This window comes from Conger conger, chromosome 8 (genome assembly GCF_963514075.1).
Source record: "Conger conger chromosome 8, fConCon1.1, whole genome shotgun sequence".
Classification (NCBI taxonomy): Eukaryota; Metazoa; Chordata; class Actinopteri; order Anguilliformes; family Congridae; genus Conger; species Conger conger.
Genome location: NC_083767.1, coordinates 53,897,165 through 53,917,598, shown reverse-complemented (window position 1 = coordinate 53,917,598; position 20,434 = coordinate 53,897,165). Strand labels below are relative to the sequence as shown.

The following is a 20,434-nucleotide window of genomic DNA, read 5'->3' as shown; positions in this document are numbered from 1 at the left end:
GGGGCTACATGTAGAATGATTTCCATTCCAGCCTATTCCAATGGCTCTTGATTAATTTTGTCAATTGTATACACTTGTTTACAATATACAATTGTATATTTTCCACCCTAATTTCAGTGTCTTTGTTTTTAGATAATGAATCAAATATGAATCCAAGTAATATCTGCTTACTTTATTTATTGGGCCCTCTTTGAAACTCTTGGAACTGGACACTCCTGCAATCATGCTAAAACACTGTCACTTTAAACCAAAAATTTCCACTTCTGTAAAATGGCCCATATAATTGGTAACCAGTTATATGGTAAGCAGATCCTATTGTAGCTACATGGATATGCTTCCAAAGACAAATAATATTGAATATATTTGGAAGAAAGAAATATTCATTTAAAACACAGAACATTGTATTTGTACTTGGGACATCCCTGCCCAAGCAATGTTTAGAGACGGCAATGAGATCAGCTCAATGGTACTGATCCTTCTTCCTCCTTCAAAGCCAAACGGAGTGCTCAGTACTCCGCATGGAAAGGATAGTCTTTGTGGGTTGTTCCCCTGAAATAAATGGAATACACATGTGATGGGCAGCAGAGAAAGTCAAGGACCTGCAGGGTTTCTGAACAGATTTGGTGCATAGAGATGTGAATCAGTTAGAGGTGGCTGTTTGCCCCATCTATCCATACTCACCAAGGAAAGGCAAAGAATCTCCAGTTCCTGTTGAAGCTCGTGAGAATTGCCATGTCATCCTCGCTAAGCTCAAAGTCAAAGACCTGTAAATGTAGTACACTGGATAGGGAACTGGGCTTGTAACCCAAAGGTTGTAAGTTTGATTCCAAAACAGGCTGCTTAAGCAAGCTCTGCTCAGTGTGAAAACTCCACATAACTGCAATACACGCTGGCCTTTCTGGCCCTCTGACTTTTCAGAATCTAAATCTAAACTCTTCTTCTTTCTCTTTCCTCACCTGTTGAGCAACACCTCATTCAGAACTGTAATACCTCTTTTCAGACACATAGGCTTTCCTGTACACTAAATTGTGCCTCGCGCTTTGGTGTCACAGCAACTTTTACCTGGAAGTTCTCCTTTATGCGTTGAGGTGTGGCAGACTTGGGAATAACAATCACTTTCCTCTGGACATGAAAACGAATCAGGACCTGTTTTGAGGAATAAGCAGTTTAGAAGACTGTGGGACTAAACTTGGCCAACTTGTCTCAGTATGTTGGGCGATACTAGACATGCTTCCTTCCGAAAAGAGTTTCAGTATGCCTAAATGAGTAAATGACTGAGGTTTCCGTGTCCTGATCATTCTTAAACCAAAACAATACAATCCAATGCATCCAGTATAGAGAAATAATGACTTTTATATTAAGTGTAAAAAATGTTTGTAGAAAGATTTGAAATCAGATGATAATCAAGGTGTGGCCAACACAAATATTCCATATTGAAACCAGAAACAAAAAAATCAAATGACAAATTAACCAACAAACAGCAACATTAACTTATAAACTACTGGACTCCATTTGCACAAGCAGATTTTGCATATGCCTGCTTAACTAGGCAGATAATTCAAACAATTACGTTTTGCGTCAGAGATGAGATTCTAGATCATTTTTGCATACATTCACATCGATTAGATTGGGAAGAACACAAGATTTCAAAGTGTGGTGAAAGGTTTCTTAAGCATATTTTGGTATCTATTGAAGCATTGGCTTGTTCTTGTTTGATGTAGCTAAACACAAATCTAACTCTAGGTACGATATGTATAAATGTAATGTATGCTGAGGTCTTGTGAATTTAAATTATTCTGTATAAAATTATGAAATGCCAATATTCTCCTGGGCAGACTCTTAGTACCATGACCTGAGCACTGTGTATTTGTTAGCCTAGCAGTACATCGTTAGCATTTACTCTACCTGTGCTGTGGTCTTCTTGTACTTGTCAGCTATGGCCTTGATCCTTAGGTCCTCCAGTAGAGTTGGCTCTCCAGCTGTTGCACTGCAGAAACGGAGAATGTTATATACTGTGTGTATTTAACCCAAAGCCTGGGCTCAGGATAGGATACGTCTCCCAAAATGTCTGCTCACAAAGGTCTATCTGGAGAGCCCAGGGGGCTGTATGCCGTCACAGAGATGTCTTTGGAGTGACAGTAATCGATCAGTTTCTCCTGGGTCAGGTAAGGGTGGCACTCAATCTGAACAGGGAAACAGGTAGCATGAGGTGAGCACCATCGCTGGTCGTGCTATTGTTACTGGTCGACTGCCATCATGAGCAAAACCACAAGCTGTGAGAAATTGTTTTTTCATAACATTGGTAATTCTTAGTAAATCACAGACCAGGCCTTAACTGTACTCCCATGACAATTTACGGTACTGTCTCACTCTCAGATGCACATTTAATAATCAGATCTGCTTTATTGGTATGGCAGGTTAATGCGATAAAAATTGAAATAAATATTTGTGTTGGAGAAAGTGCATTCACCTCATGCACTCACTCATGCAGAAATCTTAGCAGGAATAAGTTGAGGGAACGTGCAGGAGAGTTGTTACTGTTGAAACCAACAGTAACAAGACAGCAGTAGAATAATTATCTCGTATTCAATTATAACACTGCCACCGGGAAGCAGGTGACAGAATGACTGAGGTCTTGTGCTGATAATAACATTAAGGTCCTGGGCTAAAGCTGGGAGGACCTATAGATCAATAGAAAAAGAGGAAGCCTGAGGAACTGTGCCCTTTTGACTTCAGACTCTACCTGGTTATTGGCAGGCTTGTGCTTGAGGCCCGGTTTGTTCAGTATGGCCTCAATCTGTTCATGGTTGAAGTTTGAGACTCCAATGGCTTTGACCATCTTTAAGTCTACCAGCTCTTCCATACCCTATACAACAAAATAACATTACCTTTGGTTTAATTCACTGCAATAATATAATATGAATGACTTTCAGTATTTCAGAGACATAGATTAAAATCTTGGACCTAGTTTACATACATACTTTACACAATAATAATAGCATCTCGAGTCTCAAATCTGAAATCTTGTATTTATATAGAAGGCATGTTTTATTTTCATTAGAAATATATATTTAAAAATTAAAAATTAAAAAAATTAAAAAACAAGATGACTGATAAGGGTGAATTGTTTTACCTCCCATGTGTCTAAGAAGTCAGTATTGCTGGGTAGTACTTTTTCATTGTCATCCAGAGGAAGCAGCTCATCTCCAACCTCCTGTGATACAAGAGTTAATTGTTTTTAATACATTTTCCCTGTGATAATATTTTCCAAGGGAGTACTGCCTTTGGAAGGAAGCTTCAGAAGACGCATGGTTGTTTGCCTTCTCCCAAGAAAGAAATCGCAAAAATGGTTTTGGCCTTACATGTAATGAGTTGTAAATTTCAGAAAAAAGGCCCTGCCTGCCATCCATGACCTCAGCCTGCTGTTTTCACCAATTACTGATACCTCCTGGCTGAAGATATGTGGTAATGAGCAAATCCTTTTCCTTTCCTTGTAACTGTTCTAATGCAACCTGGACCTCTGCCATCACTTTCACCGTCTATTTTAATCATTGCAGTACAATGAAAAAGATTGTGCATCAACCCAAAGTAATCGGTGAGGAAAGCTGGGCCCAAATAAATCCCATCTTCACGCTGGCACTCAGAACAAAAAACAGAATACTTACATTTCCAAGCATTTTATTTTGGCAAATGCTAAGTGCTTGGAAAGGAAAGTTTACTTTCTCAATCTGATTATTTACAGCAAGGTTTCTGATGCAGCAGATTGAGGCACTCCCTCCAACAGGAGTCTCATCTATGGAAGATCATGAATTGCATTGTATCAGAAATAATTAGCTATAGGTTTACTAGCAAAGCATATCGTCAGATACTGGGCAGACTCATCATATTAGCCAGGCTCACAGTATCATTATACTATTGGTACCTGACAAGTGAAGCTACTCAAATTATAGCAGTTCTCTGAGATAGATAGTGGGACTGCTGCTGGTTACTGACAAGCAGCAGTGTGATTACCTTCACACCCATTGGGATGTGCATGAGGTAGAGGTCCAGGTAGTCCAGCTTCAGGTCATTCAGGGTCTTCTGACAGGCAGCCTTCACTTTGAACTTTTCATGGAAGGTGCACCACAGCTGTGTAGAATAACAGTGCTGTGACCATTCATTCACAATAATTAGCTGACAAATGCAGGAGAAAACCAACGAAGGCGTTTCAACAAAATCAACCTCAAGGCTACAGCGCCAACTCATCTAGAAAGTCACAAATGATTCCCAGAACATCCAAATAACTGCAGGCCTCTCTAGCCTCAGCTAAGGTCAATGTTCATGACTCCACAGCAGTGACATCATCAATGAACACAAGTGAGCCAGTTCCACACCCAAGCCATAACACTACCTCCACCATCTTTGACAGATGCAGTGGTATGCTTTGGATCAAGAGCTGTTGTCTTTTTGTCTCCACTTCACTCTTTCCATCACTCTGGTACAGGTTGATCTTCATCGCATCTGTCCATAACACTTTGCTCCAGAACAAAGTCCGTTTTTGTGAACTGAAACCTAGCCATTCTATTCTTGAAGCATGCTAGGGGTTTGCGTCTTGTATTGAATATGCTGGTGCAGTCTTCTCTTGATGATTGTCTTTAACACACCTACGTCTACATCTGGGAGAGTGTTCTTCATCTGTTGAAGAGTTACACCGGGATTTTTCTTCAAAGGATTCTTCTGTCATCCACTACAATGGCTTTCTGTGGCCTATCAGGTCGTTTGAGCTCACCAGTGTGTTCTTGTTTCTTAACAATACCAAAAAAAAAATCTTTTTTCTATGTCCCTGGCATCGCCTGTGGTCATGACACACACCCTGTAGAGGAAACATGAGCCTTTTGATGCAGTGAGAGATTTATTCCCCAATCTGTCATAGAAATCTACTTTTTTCAATCAAAGCAAAATCAAAAACAATGATTATTCTAATAGATCCTCTGATCACCACAATTTACCCAGAAGCCTCAATCTTCCAGAAGTTACCATACCTACCTTACTGACAATGAAGAGGTCTTCCCTTGTCACCACTCCTTCCTTTATCATGGCACAGAGGGCAGCCCCAACCTCACCTTCATTTTGGTAGACATAGGCCCCATCTATGTGACGGTACCCCGTCGCAATGGCTACTTTGAGGGCTTCAGCCAACTGTCCAGGAGATGCCTTGACATTGAGGTGGAGGGAGAGAAAAATGAAAGAAAAATATTTTCAGAGAAATGGGGAGGGAGATCAATGGTTTTTGTGTTTTGGATTGTAAAAATTCGGATTAATTTCCCAAATCATCAGATTATCAATGCTCCATAACAAATCAGACACAAGGTTTGTCACACTCTTTGGTAGTGTTAATTTAATTATTTTTTTACATTTACTGTATTTTTTAAGTCAAATACATAGAGCCCAGCTGCAAGTGGAGTAGCTTGCTCATTCACACTCAGAATACAAAACATAGGGAAATCTACATTGAGCACTGGATAGGGATTCAATGTATTAAGGTTATTGTTTTTTTTTTTTTTTTTCTGTTTCTCAGAATCTTTTTTCATCTTACAATTTACAGTTGTTGTTTTTTTTTGTCATTGGCATTGTCTTTAAATTGCTTCAATTTGCTTGGGTATATTAATATTCATATTATTATTATTCTGCAACTTGAACCCAGTCCCGATAGTTCAATACTTGTCACCTGCCAAATCCAAGTTCACCGGGTCAACAAATCCTGACCAAGGCAATCACGGATAATGGGGGTTATAAACTTGCTCTGTCGGCCCGTGGTACTTCCTTTCCCTCAGTGACGCCTTGAAGGCAGGCGTTGCCTCCAAGACTATCGCAGACCTATCTGCGCTTTCATATACAAGTGGCGGTGTTTGTAAAAATGAGCCAGTCACACAGAATCATGGAGAGAGCAACTGTAAGGTATTGCCATACATAAGCAATATTTTTTTTGTAGGATTAGTTTAGTAGGTTTATTGCAGTTGTACGGACAAGCTGTCCACCAGCATAGCGGATGGGTCAAGACCACATCATTTGTGACGTGTATTAAGAATATGCTGTTGCTGCATTTATCAAACCTATCATGCATTTTGAGCTGCAGGCACTTGAAAAACCAGTGAGGCAAATTAACATACTTTATTTCATAATAGCTTCGGAAAACTAAAAGTTTTCAGAATGGGTTTTCGTAGGATAACTACTGTAATGAACATAATGTATTTAATAATAGTTTCGAGAATTAGCCTAACTGTGGATTATGTAGACTACAGTAGCCAGTTACAGCGACTTTGACACTTTCTTTTTCGTGAGGACGGAATTCACTTACCCTCCACGTCCCCAAGCCCACGATAGGCATGGCTGCATTGTTGATTAACTTGATAGACATTTCTGTAGATGACAAGCCACAATATTTCATTTATGTTTGCTGTCGTGGTTAAAATGTCAGCGAGAGAGAGAGCGAGAGAGATAGAGACCCACCAGCTAGGTGTTATGTACGGCACTGAGGACCCAGACACAGACCATCGGATAATCCAAAAACGTAGTTTATTCGTCCGATTTCGTCACCAGGAGATGCAATACACAGACAAAGACAGAAGGCAAAAGAATGGTCGAGAAAAAATCCAGAAAATCAAAAGTACAAAAGGGCGAAAGTACAAAAGGGCGTAGGCAAAAATCGATGTCACAAACGAAGCAGATAAAACTGTTTATCGAAAAAAATGGTACCCCGCCCCCCGTCCCATCTGGAGGTTGTGTCACTCCACGCCCCCCCCCCCCCCCCCTACATTTTTGTCATTTGGCAGACGCTTTTAATCCAAAGCGATTTACAAGTCTATCATATCCACAAAAGTATCATATCCATAACTATACACATGGAATGCTGTTCTAAACATATAGTCGTCATCATCAAGTGCAATTTTTTTTTTTTTTTTTTTTTTTGCTTTTTTTTTTTTGTGGGGTCAGACAAGGATAGGGATATCAGAAAGGAGGTCTAAGGTACAGTTTGAAAAGGTGTGTTTTGAGTCTGTGTCGAAATAGGGGGAGGGATTCCGCTGTCCTGACAGTGGTAGGCAAGTCATTCCACCACTGAGGAACCAGAACGGAAAACAGGCGTGAGCGTGCAGCTCGACCGCCAGGTGCACGTAGAGAGGGAACCATAAGGCGACCAGAGCTGGCAGACCGGAGTGGTCTAGCTGGGGAGTAGGGTGTGATCAAGGATTGTATGTAAGGTGGGGCAGTCCCCTTAGCAGCCTGAAATGCCAACACTAGGGCCTTGAATCGGATGCGTGCGGCAATAGGAAGCCAGTGGAGGCCAATGAGAAGCGGGGTGACATGAGCCGACCTGGGCTGACTGGGGATCAGGCGAGCTGCAGCATTCTGAACCAGCTGGAGGGGCTTGATGGCACACGCTGGGAGACCGGCTAGGAGGGAGGTGCAGTAATCCAGGCGGGAAATGACGAGTGCCTGGACTAGGAGCTGGGTGGCTTTCTCCGTCAGGAGATGACGGATACGGCGTACATTATCCAGAAAGAACCTGCAGGTTCTGGCAGTGGAGGATACTTGTGGAGCCAGGGTGAGGCAGTTATCAAGAGTCACCCCAAGATTCTTTGCCGTACAGGAGGAGGAAACTACAAAGTCCTCAACAGACAGTGAGAGGTTGATTGACGGAGAGGACTTAGCAGGGATGAAGAGAAGCTCAGTTTTGGCAAGGTTGAGCTTCAGGTGATGGTCATCCACGCAGAGATATCAGCCAAGCAGGCAGAGATTTGTGTGGTGACTTGGGTGTTGGGGGGAAAGGAAATAAAGAGTTGGGTGTCATCAGCGTAAGAATGGTAAGAAAAGCCATGGGAAGAGATAACAGAACCAAGAGACATGGTGTATAGCAAGAAGAGGAGAGGCCCAAGAACTGAGCCCTGCGGGACTGTAGGGGGTGAGGGTCAGAGACTGAGCCCCTCCAAGTCACCTGGTAGGAGCGACCAGAGAGGTAGGAGGAAAACCAAGCGAGTGCAGACCCTGTGACACCCATCCCAGACAGCGATGAGAGCAGAATCTCATGGTTGACTGTATCAAAGGCGGCCGACAGGTCGAGGAAGATGAGGACAGAGGAGAGGGATTTGGCTTTAGCAGAGTGGAGTGCCTCAGTGACCGCGAGCAGGGCGGTCTCAGTGGAGTGGCCACTCTTGAACCCAGACTGGTTGGGGTCATGGAGATTGTTCTGGAGAAGACCGCCCATTCCAGAGTTTTAGCGAGAAAGGGAAGAAGAGAGACAGGCCGGTAGTTGTTCAGGCCAGAGGGGTCAAGAGTAGGTTTTTTGAGCAGGGGAGTGACTCTGGCCCTCTTCAGGGAAGAGGGCATGGTGCCGGAAGAGAGGGAGATGTTGATTAGAGAGGAGAGAAAAGGGAGAATGTCATTGGATTTAGATTGTAGGAGGGGAGAGGGGATGGGGTCAAGAGGACAGGTGGTCGGGCGGTGGGATGTAAGGAGTTTCAATGTGTCGGCGTCAGAGAGTGGAGAAAAGGAGGCTAGGGAGTTGGGGAAGGTAGGAGGGTCAGCAGGGGGAGAGGGTTGAGAGAAGGAATTGTGAATGGCTTCAACCTTCTTTTCAAAGAAGGAGACAACTGTGGCAGCAGGGAATGACCGTTATGTGTGTGCCCTCATATTTATCCTATTTATTTACATTTCTATCTTTTGCGGGTTATTTTTATTTTTTATTTTTTATTTTTTACTCAGCAAAATCGTTTCTGCATGGTAAGATTTACAGATTTGGCACTTCCAACTTTCCGAGATCTGTTCTCTAACCTTTGACAAGGAAGGCAGAATACATGGTTGGGAATGAACACAGAAGATTTTGAGTGAAAGTCAGGAGACCTGTGTGCTGAAGTGGCTCTGGTTGTACTGAAAAGGGCACAGGCAGTCCCTGCTTATAGCTTGTGTCATACAGCTATTACATTACATTATTGGCATTTGGCAGACACTCTTATCCAGAGCAACTTACAACAAAGTGCATACCCATAACCAGGGCTAAGTGCGCTGAAAGACCCTAGAGGGAAGTACAATTTCAATTGCTACACATACAACAAAGATAAGGACCAGGGCCTATTTTTTATTTTTATTTTAATTTTTTATCAACAAATAAGCAAACAACAAAGCAAAAGTGACCAAACTTAACTATCCAAATACTGCTAGCCAACTAAAAATACCAAAACACAAAATAAATCACAAAGACAACAATTAAGGTTCACAGGGAGGTAGGGAGGGATGGGGAGAGGTGCTGCTTGAAGAGGTGCGTCTTCAGTTTGCGCTTGAAGGTGGGGAGAGATTCTACAGTTCTGACCTCAACGGGGAGTTTGTTCCATCACCGTGGAGCCAGAACAGGCAGTAGTCGTGAGCGTGAGGTGGAGGTTCGAAGAGGGGGAGGTGCCAAGCGGCCTGTGGAGGCTGAATGAAGAGGTCTGGCAGGGGTGTAGGGTCTGATGATTTTTTGTAGGTATTACAGTGGTTGCTAGAACATTCATGGTTCTTTTAGAAGCAAATCAAAGCAATTTCCACCAGTTCAATTAAGCTCATTTCCATTTGTTCCGCAAACCGTGTCCCCCGTTGGCAAAATTGAGGATCTCAACATAGAATGATTTTATTTTGGCACAAGCTATTTATGACATTATTTAATTTGTAAGCAGCTATTACAAAAGGAGCTTGATAAAGTAAACTATCCTCTACAGGAGTGGGGTAGCGATTGAGTTTTTAAATTGTAAGCACTCGTGTTACTGAAATTCATTTATTACTAAGATCATTCCAATTAGGCGCCTTGATGACAGTGTACTTCAAATTACAGGATCATTTTTAAGTTGGGCTGTTAATTTCATTTTGTTGCAAAAGACTCAAAAATATGCTCTTTATGATCCTTCACTCTTTTTCTGGTAATAGAATCGTAATACTTGAATGAAGAAAAGCTACATGAGTGTAAAATACAGAGAAAGCCCTTGCAGTTATGAAAGGGGGATTTGGTTGTCTATTTTTCAACTGAATGCATAACGGCACCCTGCAAAGAACAACATAATGTGTAAATATGGTGTAAAATCTTTAGTACTGTAGCTTTTTCAATTACTTCATGGTGCCAGAGGACTCATCCAATAAGCTACTTCCTTGTGTCTCTCACTTTTTAGTGGGAGAATTTTGTCATTTTGTCACCAACATAGCTGATGAAGCTAACAAACCTTATGAAATTATATTTGACTTTCTGCCTACATTTGATCCACCATTACCCCTTTTGATGTTGCTTTCTACAAAGTAGCCAACTTGCTTAAATTGTCTTTTTATATTTTCTTTCCCAGTTGCCTTCTAATAATCCACTGGTGAACATGTTGAATCTTCCTGTTCTTGAACATAGGTACTGGAATGCTCATGAATACTTATTTTCAAAACCCCAGAATGAGAGTGACAAAAGCTAGCCATTCTCTGCCATCATGGTAATCTACCAGATTATGTGTAAAAAAAAAAAAAAGCAAAAAAGCAAACGTGTTAAGGGGTTACAGTTAAGCATTGCAAAATGTAAGTTATAATGTGTACTGAGTTTTGCGGGACCTGCTGGGTGACCAGGATAAAATCATGCAATCGCTAAATTCTAATGTGCAAATAAATTAAAAACGTGCACATTCATAAGCAGTGGTGCTTTTTCTGGATGCTTTTTCTGGGCATTTTTTTCCCGGAACATTGTCAGATTTTTTGCTGTTGGCAGTCATAGGTCGCTGTGCGTGCGTGCGTGCGTGCATGCTTCTCTTTCTCCTCCTCAAAAGTATTTTTATATGAAGTTCTGCCCCCTCTTCATGCAGATACTCACTCTCTCTCTCTCTCTCTCTCTCTCTCTCTCTCTCTCTCTCTCTCACACACACACACACACACATTTACCATGCTGCTGCTAACTACATGGATTACGGTTTCTTGTTCCCCACAATAATTACAGCTTCAATCTACATGCTTATTAATAGAGTACTGTTTACATGTTTTTCCTAATCTTAACATTCTCCTCCCTGTTTTCCCCTCCAGATTGTGTATTCACAACCAATGCAGTAATTCTAAACCAATAACAACCCTTACTTTCCCTGATCCATTCTTCTTGCAATCTGTAGTTAATTTTACTTTTAATTACCCTTTTAACCTCTGTTTCACAGATATTTTCATCATTCTGAATATTCTCCAATTAGCCTAGCTCTCTTAAAGACTCTCTCGTTCACCACAACTCGTACATGAACATGTATCCGTACCCACGTATCCATAGAAACACTTTGGAATAATAACTGAAGACTCAGAAATGAAATGTTACTGTAATCAACAGAATCTGCACTCACTAATGCCACATATGAGGAAGAACTGATCCCTCTCAGGTCAAACTTTCTCTACCCATTGTAAAGCCATTGCCTTAGCCATCACTTCACACGGGCTCAATTCACTGTAAAATACAGGCATTAGATAATATTTTGCAAAAGCAGCTGTATATATTTGAAAGAAGTGAAGTAATAAAAGTAATAATTTGCACTAGGAGGTTCCCGTCTCGCTCACCTTCACATTCTATTCCACCCGAAAGTTGTAGATCTGGCCCTGTACAAACTGATCGAAATGAAAAAAACGAAGATTAGATTCAAGTGCAGACTCAGCTCTAATAAAACCCAATAAAGGCGTCATATCTAGTATGTGCCTGCACATCACCGATCACTAGAGGGCGTTCACGGCCAAATAGTCAATCTCGTCGCGCACTGCATAAAGTGACGGTAGAAGCCGTCTACCGATCAAAACCAGCGATGCGAATGAAGGGTAGTCACGACAGACGGGAAGATCTTTGACCATTGGCTGTGGGGGCCTCAGATATAAAAGGGGTGCGTTCCGGCGCGATCACGTAAGTGTATAAAAACAGTTCTGGAGCCGTTTTCGGTTCATTTGAGTGTTATCTTTCCCGAGTATTTGGAGTTTCAGTTATAGACTATTTTAATAATGGCAACCTTCGTGACATTGAATACCGGAGCAAAAATGCCGCTTGTCGGTCTCGGAAGTTGGAGGGTTGGTAAATGGTCTCATTTAGATAACATGTAAACTATTGTTGTAGGCTAATAGCAGCTTTGATAAGATAAATTGTAGCTACATAATTGAGGAAAGTAGATAACGATACAATACGTTACATATTAGCCTTGTTCGCACACGGGGCCGTACCTATTACTGTTAATATTTTAATCCCGCAAACCAATGGGGATAGTAGAAATTCCAGTCTGAATTGCTATTCAGATGAGATAGTCTCTCCATAATAGTCTTTTCTTTACTCCATATACTGAACCGCCTCAGCGTGGAGAACCGTTTACACTCTCAGCTCTCAGAACAGAGTCGATCTCGTGTCTTGTTTGATGTGGTCATTTCATATTTTTTGGGTTGCATGATCGTTGCCAAACTTTAAAGTGCACTGTGGCTTTTACATTTTTTTATTTTATAGGTTTTTATTGATTTAAAAATAATATTTATTATTATTATTATGGTTCACTCATTCTCAGATCACTGGGGCTATAGTGTAGTGGTCAGATTTTACTCCATCTCTCTGAGGATATTTTCTGTGCAACTTATTTCCTATGGCAAGTCGGTCTGTGCATGCTGCGCCTTGGCTCGACAGTCTAATTCAATTTCCTCTTTCTGTTTGTCAGTCCTCCCCGGGCCAAGTGGCTGGGGCAGTGAAGGCAGCCATTTCAGCAGGATACTGCCACATTGATGGGGCTTATCTCTACAAGAATGAGACCGAGGTTGGGGAGGGGATTCATGCCATGATCAAGGAGGGCGTGGTGAAGAGAGAGGACCTGTTTGTGGTCAGCAAGGTGCAAAAACATGTCTGTGTGCTTGCTATGACTCTTACAGTGACTGTTGTTTGCCCATGCATACCAGGTACATGTCTGCCTCAAGATGAGTTTGTGTGATAGACTGCTAGTGGCTGTTGACATGGAGCTTGTGAATTGAAATCCCAGGTGGAACCAATGAGCAGTATGTTTTTCATCCCGAGCAGGGGTCTTATCCTGATTGCCTGTTTGTAAATGTTTTCACATTCGTTTTGGCATTAGAGGCAGGATAACTGGAAGCCACTGTTAACAGAGCCTCTCTCTGCAGCTGTGGTGCACCTTCCATGAAAAGTCCATGGTGAAGGCTGCCTGTCAGAAGACCCTGACTGACCTGAAGCTGGACTACCTGGACCTCTACCTAATTCACTGGCCAATGGGTCTGACGGTGAGCTCATTATTTCAAGGAACTCCCTTGTAATACACTCAGAGTGATGTACATACTGTATCGATCAAAGGACTGTTTGTATTAAAACCAGACACGTATAACTACATTTACATTTTACATTTTTTGTCATTTGGCAGGCACTTTTAATCCAAAGTGCATAGGTTCTTCCACAAGTTAAAGCTTCACATCCATAAATAGTAAATTACACATGAAGTGTTGTGCTAAACATATAGTCATGATAAGTGCAAATTTATTTTTGTTCTTTCTTTTTTTGGGGGGGGGGGGGTTGGACAAGAGGGATAGGGATATCAGAAAGGGGGGTGGGGGGGACTAAGGTACAGTTTGAAAAGGTGTGTTTTTAGTCTGCGTCGAAATAGGGGGAGGGATTCTACTGTCCTGACAGTGGTAGGCAAGTCATTCCACCACTGAGGAACCAGAACGGAAAACAGGCGTGAACATGCAGCTCGACTGCCAGGTGCTCATAGAGAGGGAACCATAAGGCGACCAGAGCTGGCAGACCAGAGTGGTCTAGCTGGGGAGTAGGGGATGATTAAGGATTGTCTGTAAGGTGGGGCAGTCCCCTTAGCAGCCTGAAATTCCAACACTAGGGCCTTGAATCGGATGCGTGCGGCAATAGGAAGCCAGTGGAGGCCAATGAGGAGCGGGGTGACATGAGCCGACCTGGGCTGACTGGTGATCAGGCGGGCTGCAGCATTCTGGACCAGGTGGAGGGGCTTGATGGCACAAGCTGGGAGACCGGCTGGAGACCGGCTAGGAGGGAGTTGCAGTAATCCAGGCGGGAAATGAAGAGCGCCTGGACTAGGAGCTGGGTGGCTTTCTCTGTGAGGAGATGACGGATACAGCGTATATTGTAACTGAGGGTATGCAATAGCCTATACAGTGTTGACTTTATTCTACCGCAAAGAGAAATCCTGACCAGAATAGAATATGGCTCTGGGTGCAATTGAAAACCCAGGTGTTTTTGGATTTATGGTTATTCACCTGGTTTATCTAAAGTAACCTTTGTAATGTCATTGTGTGTGTGTGTGTGTGTGTGTGTGTGTGTGTGTGTGTGTGTGTGTGTGTGTGCGCGTGTGTGTATGGATCCATGTTTATACAGTAAATTAGTCAAGATTTTGCCTCTCCCCTATTCAAAATTAATTTGTAATAATGACATTGCTGTAATTCTTTAGGCTGAGACAGAGGAATTTCCTCTAGACAGCGAGGGGCTCACCGTGTCAGATGGCACCAGCTTTTTGGATACTTGGGAGGTGAGTGAGAGATGAGTCAACAGCAATGTTACATTACTTTTGGGAGTTTTTGCAGAATAAGATGCTGCTGCTGTTTATGTCCCAGGGTATGGAGGAGCTGGTAGATGCTGGGATGGTCAAGGCCATTGGAGTCTCCAACTTCAACCATGAACAGATTGAGGCCTTATTGAACAAACCGGGCCTGAAGTACAAACCTGCCAACAACCAGGTAGAGACACATTATTCTTTTAACATTACAGAATTTGAAAACGGTTATTTGTAAATTTGCTATCATTTTTTTTTCCCAGCAGCAGGACATGGGGTTGTATGTGCAAATATATCAATATATCACAGGGCCAGTCCCTACTAGGCCTTTATAATCACTTCACATGGGCTTTATTTCTTAATTTTCTGTGAGTGATTTTGATCTTTATGTGTGTGAGATATGTGTGTATGTATAAACTACTGGATGCCTAAAATTTCCCTTGGGATGAATAAAGTATCTATCTATCTATCTATCTATAAAATACAGACATGTGCACACATCTGATTCCTGGAATTTTACTACAGCTGATTCGTGCCTCTTAAGCTGATTATTCAATGTCCATGCCACCATCTTGTTCACGCATACCATAAAGCAATTCATCCATGATTCGTATGCGTTTACCACTTGGTAAGGCTGATTTGTGGTAGGTGAACAACACTTCAAGTGACTCTTAACACTCCCTGAAACCAAATTGGGCAATATAGCAAAATAGGAATATTCTGCTGGTAGTAGTGTTAAGGAAAAAAAATAGGTTCACAAGATAATAGTCATTGCACTTATTTGCCTCTAAGGAAGGCTTCAGAAAAACTCAAATCCTTGCAGCGCACTAGAAATTCAGCAGTGGCAGTGCGCTGTGGCAGCCTCTTCGTAGCTCGAATGTTGGGTCATACTGTATTTTGGCTTGCGGTATAGCTGGAGCCAGGCTTACTGAAGGGAAATGAGCCTGTCTTCACAGTGTAGTGACCCATTTCAAACGAGTCTCACTATACCTCAAAGTATTCATGTTTGTGTAGATTCGTTTTTTTGTTTTATTTAGTGCGTATTTTTTGATCAACTCATATTGCAAAGAGGGCCTGATGATCCTCTCCATACCATCCATCCATTCATCCATTATCCTAATCCGCTTGTCCTGAACAGGGTCACAGGGGGGCTGGAGCCTATCCCAGCATACATTGGGCGAAAGGCAGGAATACACCCTGGCCATGTCGCCAGTCCATCGCAGGGCACACACATCATTCACTCACACACTCATACCTACGGGCAATTTAGACTCTCCAATCAGCCTATCCTGCATGTCTTTGGACTGTGGGAGGAAACTGGAATACCCGGAGGGAACCCACGCAGACACGGGGAGAACATGGAAACTCCGCACAGAGAGGCCCCGGCCGACGGGGATTCGAACCCAGGACCTCCTTGCTGTGAGGCGGCAGTGCTACCCACTGCACCGTGCTATCCATACCAAATGACTAAATTCAGTTGCCTAGCTCAGAGGCACAAGGGCCTTATTGACAGTGGCAGACCAGCGCCAGTAAAAGCCACCATGTCCCCCAGGGCAACACAGTAATGCAGGGGTGTGATTATAAAACAATGTCTCCATTAAATCAGGTTAGTGTTTTTCTTATCCTTTACACACTATATTGATAGTATTAGACTTTTATTGATCTATATCCAATAATGTTGGACTCTAGCTGGATTAGGGTTGAGCTATAATTAGATTACATTTTTCTTAATATCTTGTACCCGAGTGCTTATTATTCTTAGTTTGGTCTTTTGCTTGTTTCTGTTTTTTGCGATAATTACATTTACAGGGTTGCATATGAGCCCAATGCATTATATTTTGTATTATATGTTGGTTTCCCAATACTGGCATCAGAGTGAACAGAGGTGACAGAGGAGAGGCATCAGCTTGTGCTGTGTGTTCTCTGTTCAGATTGAATGCCACCCCTACCTGACCCGGGAGAAGCTGATCAACTACTGTCACTCCAAAAGCATCTCTGTCACAGCATACAGCCCCCTGGGCTCTCCAGACAGACCATGGTGAGCTGCGTATTGCAGTGCCAGTCTAGGGAGAGAGAGTGCTGGTGATCTTGTGCTAGATTTCCTGTGTTTGTGGTCAAAAGGTTTTGTATGGAAATTTGAGTGTACTATTATATGAATCAAAGTTTCAGCTCAGCCTTTTCAACATCTTACAATTTTTTTATTATTTGGTGCTTTTTCCGTCCATGCCATCCCATGTTAAAGAGTTTACTAAGCATACTTGACATTAATTTTAGTTTTACTTCAAGCAAAATGGTATACCTCTACATATTATACTATGTTTTCACATGGGATGAGACTTTGCTGAGAGTCTTTGTGAACCTCCGGTCGTGCCGATATATCGGCCTTTTTTTTTTTTAAACCCATTTTTACCTTATCGGTCCATATCATATCATTGCCACCCAACCTATTAATTTCAGACGTGTCTTAACCCAACCAGAAATAAATTAATGAAATGCAGACTTATTTTGTTCGTACAATTAAGCACGATCCAGTAGAGAATACAGTAAATAGCTCAAATTGTGTCCGGGATTCTATTTGAAGCCGGGCCTCGGATAATAGCCGGGGGCGTGGTCGATTCGGACAAATAAAGGCCGGCCCCCAAATACAAGCCGGGGTAATATTGCCTACAAGTAGGGCTATCAGTCCATGAGCACTAGAAGACATTGTTTCGATTTAACTCAATCAAATAAAAGAGCTCTTCTTAATATTTCATATTGTTGGTTGGTTTCATACTGTTGCCAATGAAAAGTTGTTGTCCTACACCATGGGTCTCCAACACGTTGCTCTCAAGCTACCAGTCGCTTGCCGCCCGCCCACCCCCAAGGCTGAAGCAGTATACATCTAAACACAATTGTTGCCGCAAGGCATTCCAGCCTACGAATTTAATAAAAAGTAAATCAGGCAAAATTAAAAATTAACTCAATTTAGGCTACTTGGCTACGCAATGAGGTTTCCATGTATTTACAGCACAGCGCACGTTCAATGAATGAATGAAAGCGGCTTCCTTGGCTCGCAATAAACAGACGGGAGGAAATCCCGACACTCTTTCAACTACATAAAAGTTAACAGTGAACCATCAAATACCCCCCAGATTTCAGTGCCCATCAGTCCCAACGTTTAGTAATAGAATCAAACAGTAAATTAAATCCCAAACCAAAGCGAAAATCATTTGATAGCCTACCGGTATGCTGCTCCAAACGAAACGCATGTCTCACAATAAAACGCACTTTAGGAAAAAAAGATCGTTAACTTGCTGTTATCTACGCTAATTTGTTATTGTTCATGAAGGCGTGTCTGGAAAGTTGTTATTTTATGGATTCTGGACTTGTATGTGATTTATTGTTTTTGAGAATATCTGCAATAAACTAAGTCTGTTAAGACTGACACTATGACTTACCAAACGGTGTTTCCTGATTAGCCTACACTAATTGATTTCTGAACGGTTACAGGAAGTGTTGAACAGTGTTGGCCCACTTTAAGTGTAGCCTTTTACTTTATTTCTAAGAATAAAATTCTACATCAGAAGCCTAATAAGAAATAAAGGCCTGCCTCGAATACAAGCCTGCCCCAAACAAAGACCTGTGCTTTGTGCAGCATAAGTAAATAAAAGACCCCGGACACAATTTGAGGATTTACGGTAGTCTAGCTTCCAACCGCGGAAGGAAGCCACTGCCGAAGTAGACTGCCCCTGACGTCTATTCGGAGTGGATATTTTAGTCCTGCTTGCCCTTCCATACGGTAAACACAAATAACTTTCAGTCTAATTTAGGAAGTAGGAACATCAAATATATGGCAGCGAATTCCCTTAATGTTGCATTGCAATAGTCCCGCCAGCATCCCCCCACTGCTTTTGCTCAAGCTTTTTTGCGTTACAGCAGAGCCCGTCTACGTCCCGTCCCGTCTCTCTAGCCCATTCTCTGGTTACAGTCGACATGACTCACACCGCTTAGAAAAGTCAAATATGATAAATTAATATCGGCCAAATATCGGTATCGGCCACTCTAGGCCATCAGATATCGGTATCGGTATCGGTCGACCCCTACCTCCATGCGTGCACTTGCATATCTTTGGAGGTATCCATGGATATTGAACAGTGTCACCCCAATTCCCACATTCATTTGTTGTACACTGGGTGGGACTTTTCAAAGCTGTGAAATGGGTATCAGGCATTTAGAGTAACTTTAGAGTAAGCTTTTGCTGTTTTTTTCCTTCTTCAGGGCCAAACCAGAGGACCCCTCTCTGCTGAATGATCCAATTCTCAAGGCTATTGCTGAAAAGCACAACAAGAGCACAGCACAGGTAGTGCTCCTTGCATGTGAATTGTTAGCTGAGGCCTGGAATACACACGCCTGCATAGCATGACCTTTGACCTTTCCCCCTGCTTCCCACATCAGGGTTTGATCCGGTTCCAGGTTCAGAGGAATGTGATTGTCATTCCAAAGTCGATCACAGCTCACCGCATCCAGGCAAACTTACAGGTAACCGGACTGCAGAATGACACATTTATTAGGGAAACGAGCAAATGGCCTGCTCAGTATAATCAGCAATTGGGATTGTTATTTCACACAACTGACAGGACAGTATCTGAAGGGACCCCCAGTTAGTTTCCTCTCAGATATGGCTGCAACATGAATGTGTATAGGATTTATAACACATCTCAGAGTTTCAAATTCAGACTGAGCAGAAAAGGACGTAGATCGTCTTTTCCTCATAATCTCTTCATGTTTTTTTTGTTTTTTTTTCCCTCCCCCATCACTGCAGGTTTTTGATTTTGAACTAAGTGAGGAGGAAAGGAAGACCATCCTAGGGTTCAACAGGGACTTTAGATGCTTTCCCATGCTTTCGTGAGTCAGGGGGGACGCATCACAGAGTTGGGATTAAATGAAATGTTGTGATTTAAGAGAAAATGACCACTCATCTTTGATGATCCAGTGGCAGTGCTTGTGATGGCTCACAAGAAGTCCAGACTGCTCTTACAATCGGGGGGGGGGGGTCAGATCCCATATGGCCAATGCTTTTTACAAACATTTCCATTAACTTCCAGTTTTCTGAAATATGATGTTTGAGAACATTTTGGCAAAAGAATTTGACATTCAGTTACCAAGCAAGGAAGAAAATCTACAGTATAGTATCATTATATAGTGGGACAAATGCTAGTACTCAAATACCAATTCAGGGGCGAGAATGTCAGTAAACTGGTAAATTGGCCAGTCTTTAGACACAAGGCATCAATTTGAGGTCTTTTCACAATATGAAGATGAAACAGGCTCTTTATAGTTTTGCTTAGTCATTTTAAGGAACTGTTGTGTGGTGTAAGCGTTCAGTGGGCAGTACTGTGTCAGACGGTGACATCAGATTCCTCTTTTTTTTTCTTTTTTTTTCTCAGGAGTGTGAATCACAAGGACTTTCCCTTCAATGCAGAATTCTGAGGCCAATGAGAGAATCAAATAATTGGTCTTTCTCCACATCTGCTCTCCTTTTGTTTCTCCGTGCTAATCTCACTCTTGAAATGTTGTCCCATTTTTAATGTGAGTACAACAAATTCAAAGCAACTGACGTGTTTAACCACAGTGCAGCCTACACGCAGATAACCTTGGCTGGCATCCAATCTTTCTCTGTAATGGTTTAGGACAAAATGCTTCTTTTTTTTGCTTTAATTAAATGTCATGCTTTTAATTAATGTCAAATAAATGTATACTTTTAGAGGGTTTGTGTGCATCTGACATTTATTTGCATGATTGTAACTTTTGGGTTGGAGTTTTCTTGATCTCAATGTTTTGCTACTAATCCTCACTAGGAACCACCTGTTATCAGTTGCAGGTTGAAACATTGTTAAACA

The 20,434-nt window shown here is 42.1% G+C and overlaps 2 protein-coding genes across 6 annotated transcripts; one reads left to right on the top strand and one right to left on the bottom strand.

The window, feature by feature from the left end:
- Positions 1-269: 269 nt before the first annotated feature.
- LOC133134841 (aldo-keto reductase family 1 member B1-like) lies at positions 270-6,617 on the bottom strand. Its single transcript, XM_061251324.1, has 11 exons — positions 6,490-6,617; positions 6,338-6,399; positions 5,026-5,193; positions 4,012-4,128; positions 3,134-3,214; positions 2,744-2,866; positions 2,077-2,183; positions 1,906-1,987; positions 1,063-1,146; positions 682-764; positions 270-549 (listed from the first exon to the last, which is right to left on the bottom strand). The coding sequence occupies exons 2-11, from the start codon at positions 6,395-6,397 to the stop codon at positions 507-509; spliced, it is 948 nt and encodes a 315-aa protein (XP_061107308.1). The 5' UTR covers positions 6,398-6,399; positions 6,490-6,617; the 3' UTR covers positions 270-506.
- Positions 6,618-11,778: 5,161 nt separating this feature from the next.
- LOC133134963 (aldo-keto reductase family 1 member B1-like) lies at positions 11,779-20,301 on the top strand. 5 transcript variants are annotated; one of them, XM_061251622.1, is made up of 10 exons: positions 11,930-12,060; positions 12,690-12,857; positions 13,144-13,260; positions 14,454-14,531; positions 14,617-14,739; positions 16,487-16,593; positions 18,813-18,894; positions 18,990-19,073; positions 19,357-19,439; positions 19,982-20,301. In XM_061251622.1, exons 1-10 carry the CDS (start codon positions 11,995-11,997, stop codon positions 20,022-20,024), a joined length of 951 nt encoding a protein of 316 aa, XP_061107606.1. In that variant the 5' UTR covers positions 11,930-11,994; the 3' UTR covers positions 20,025-20,301. The 5 variants fall into 5 exon arrangements, with proteins under 5 accessions (XP_061107607.1, XP_061107609.1, XP_061107608.1 ...); XM_061251623.1 differs by lacking the exons at positions 11,930-12,060; positions 19,357-19,439 and adding an exon at positions 11,779-11,899; XM_061251625.1 differs by lacking the exons at positions 11,930-12,060; positions 19,357-19,439 and adding an exon at positions 11,807-11,879.
- Positions 20,302-20,434: the final 133 nt, after the last annotated feature.

Bases quoted from the DNA above. Each gene is read 5' to 3' on its own strand.
- LOC133134841 (XM_061251324.1), bottom strand. From the start codon at position 6,397: ATGTCTATCAAGTTAATCAACAATGCAGCCATGCCTATCGTGGGCTTG. The intron at 5,194-6,337 runs GTAAGTGAATTC...CTCAATGTCAAG, and splicing joins TGGGCTTGGGGACGTGGAGG to GCATCTCCTGGACAGTTGGC. The intron at 1,147-1,905 runs GTAGAGTAAATG...TCCTCAAAACAG, and splicing joins ACAAGAAGACCACAGCACAG to GTCCTGATTCGTTTTCATGT.
- LOC133134963 (XM_061251621.1), top strand. From the start codon at position 11,995: ATGGCAACCTTCGTGACATTGAATACCGGAGCAAAAATGCCGCTTGTC. The intron at 14,532-14,616 runs GTGAGTGAGAGA...TTTATGTCCCAG, and splicing joins GCTTTTTGGATACTTGGGAG to GGTATGGAGGAGCTGGTAGA. The intron at 18,895-18,989 runs GTAGTGCTCCTT...TTCCCACATCAG, and splicing joins ACAACAAGAGCACAGCACAG to GGTTTGATCCGGTTCCAGGT.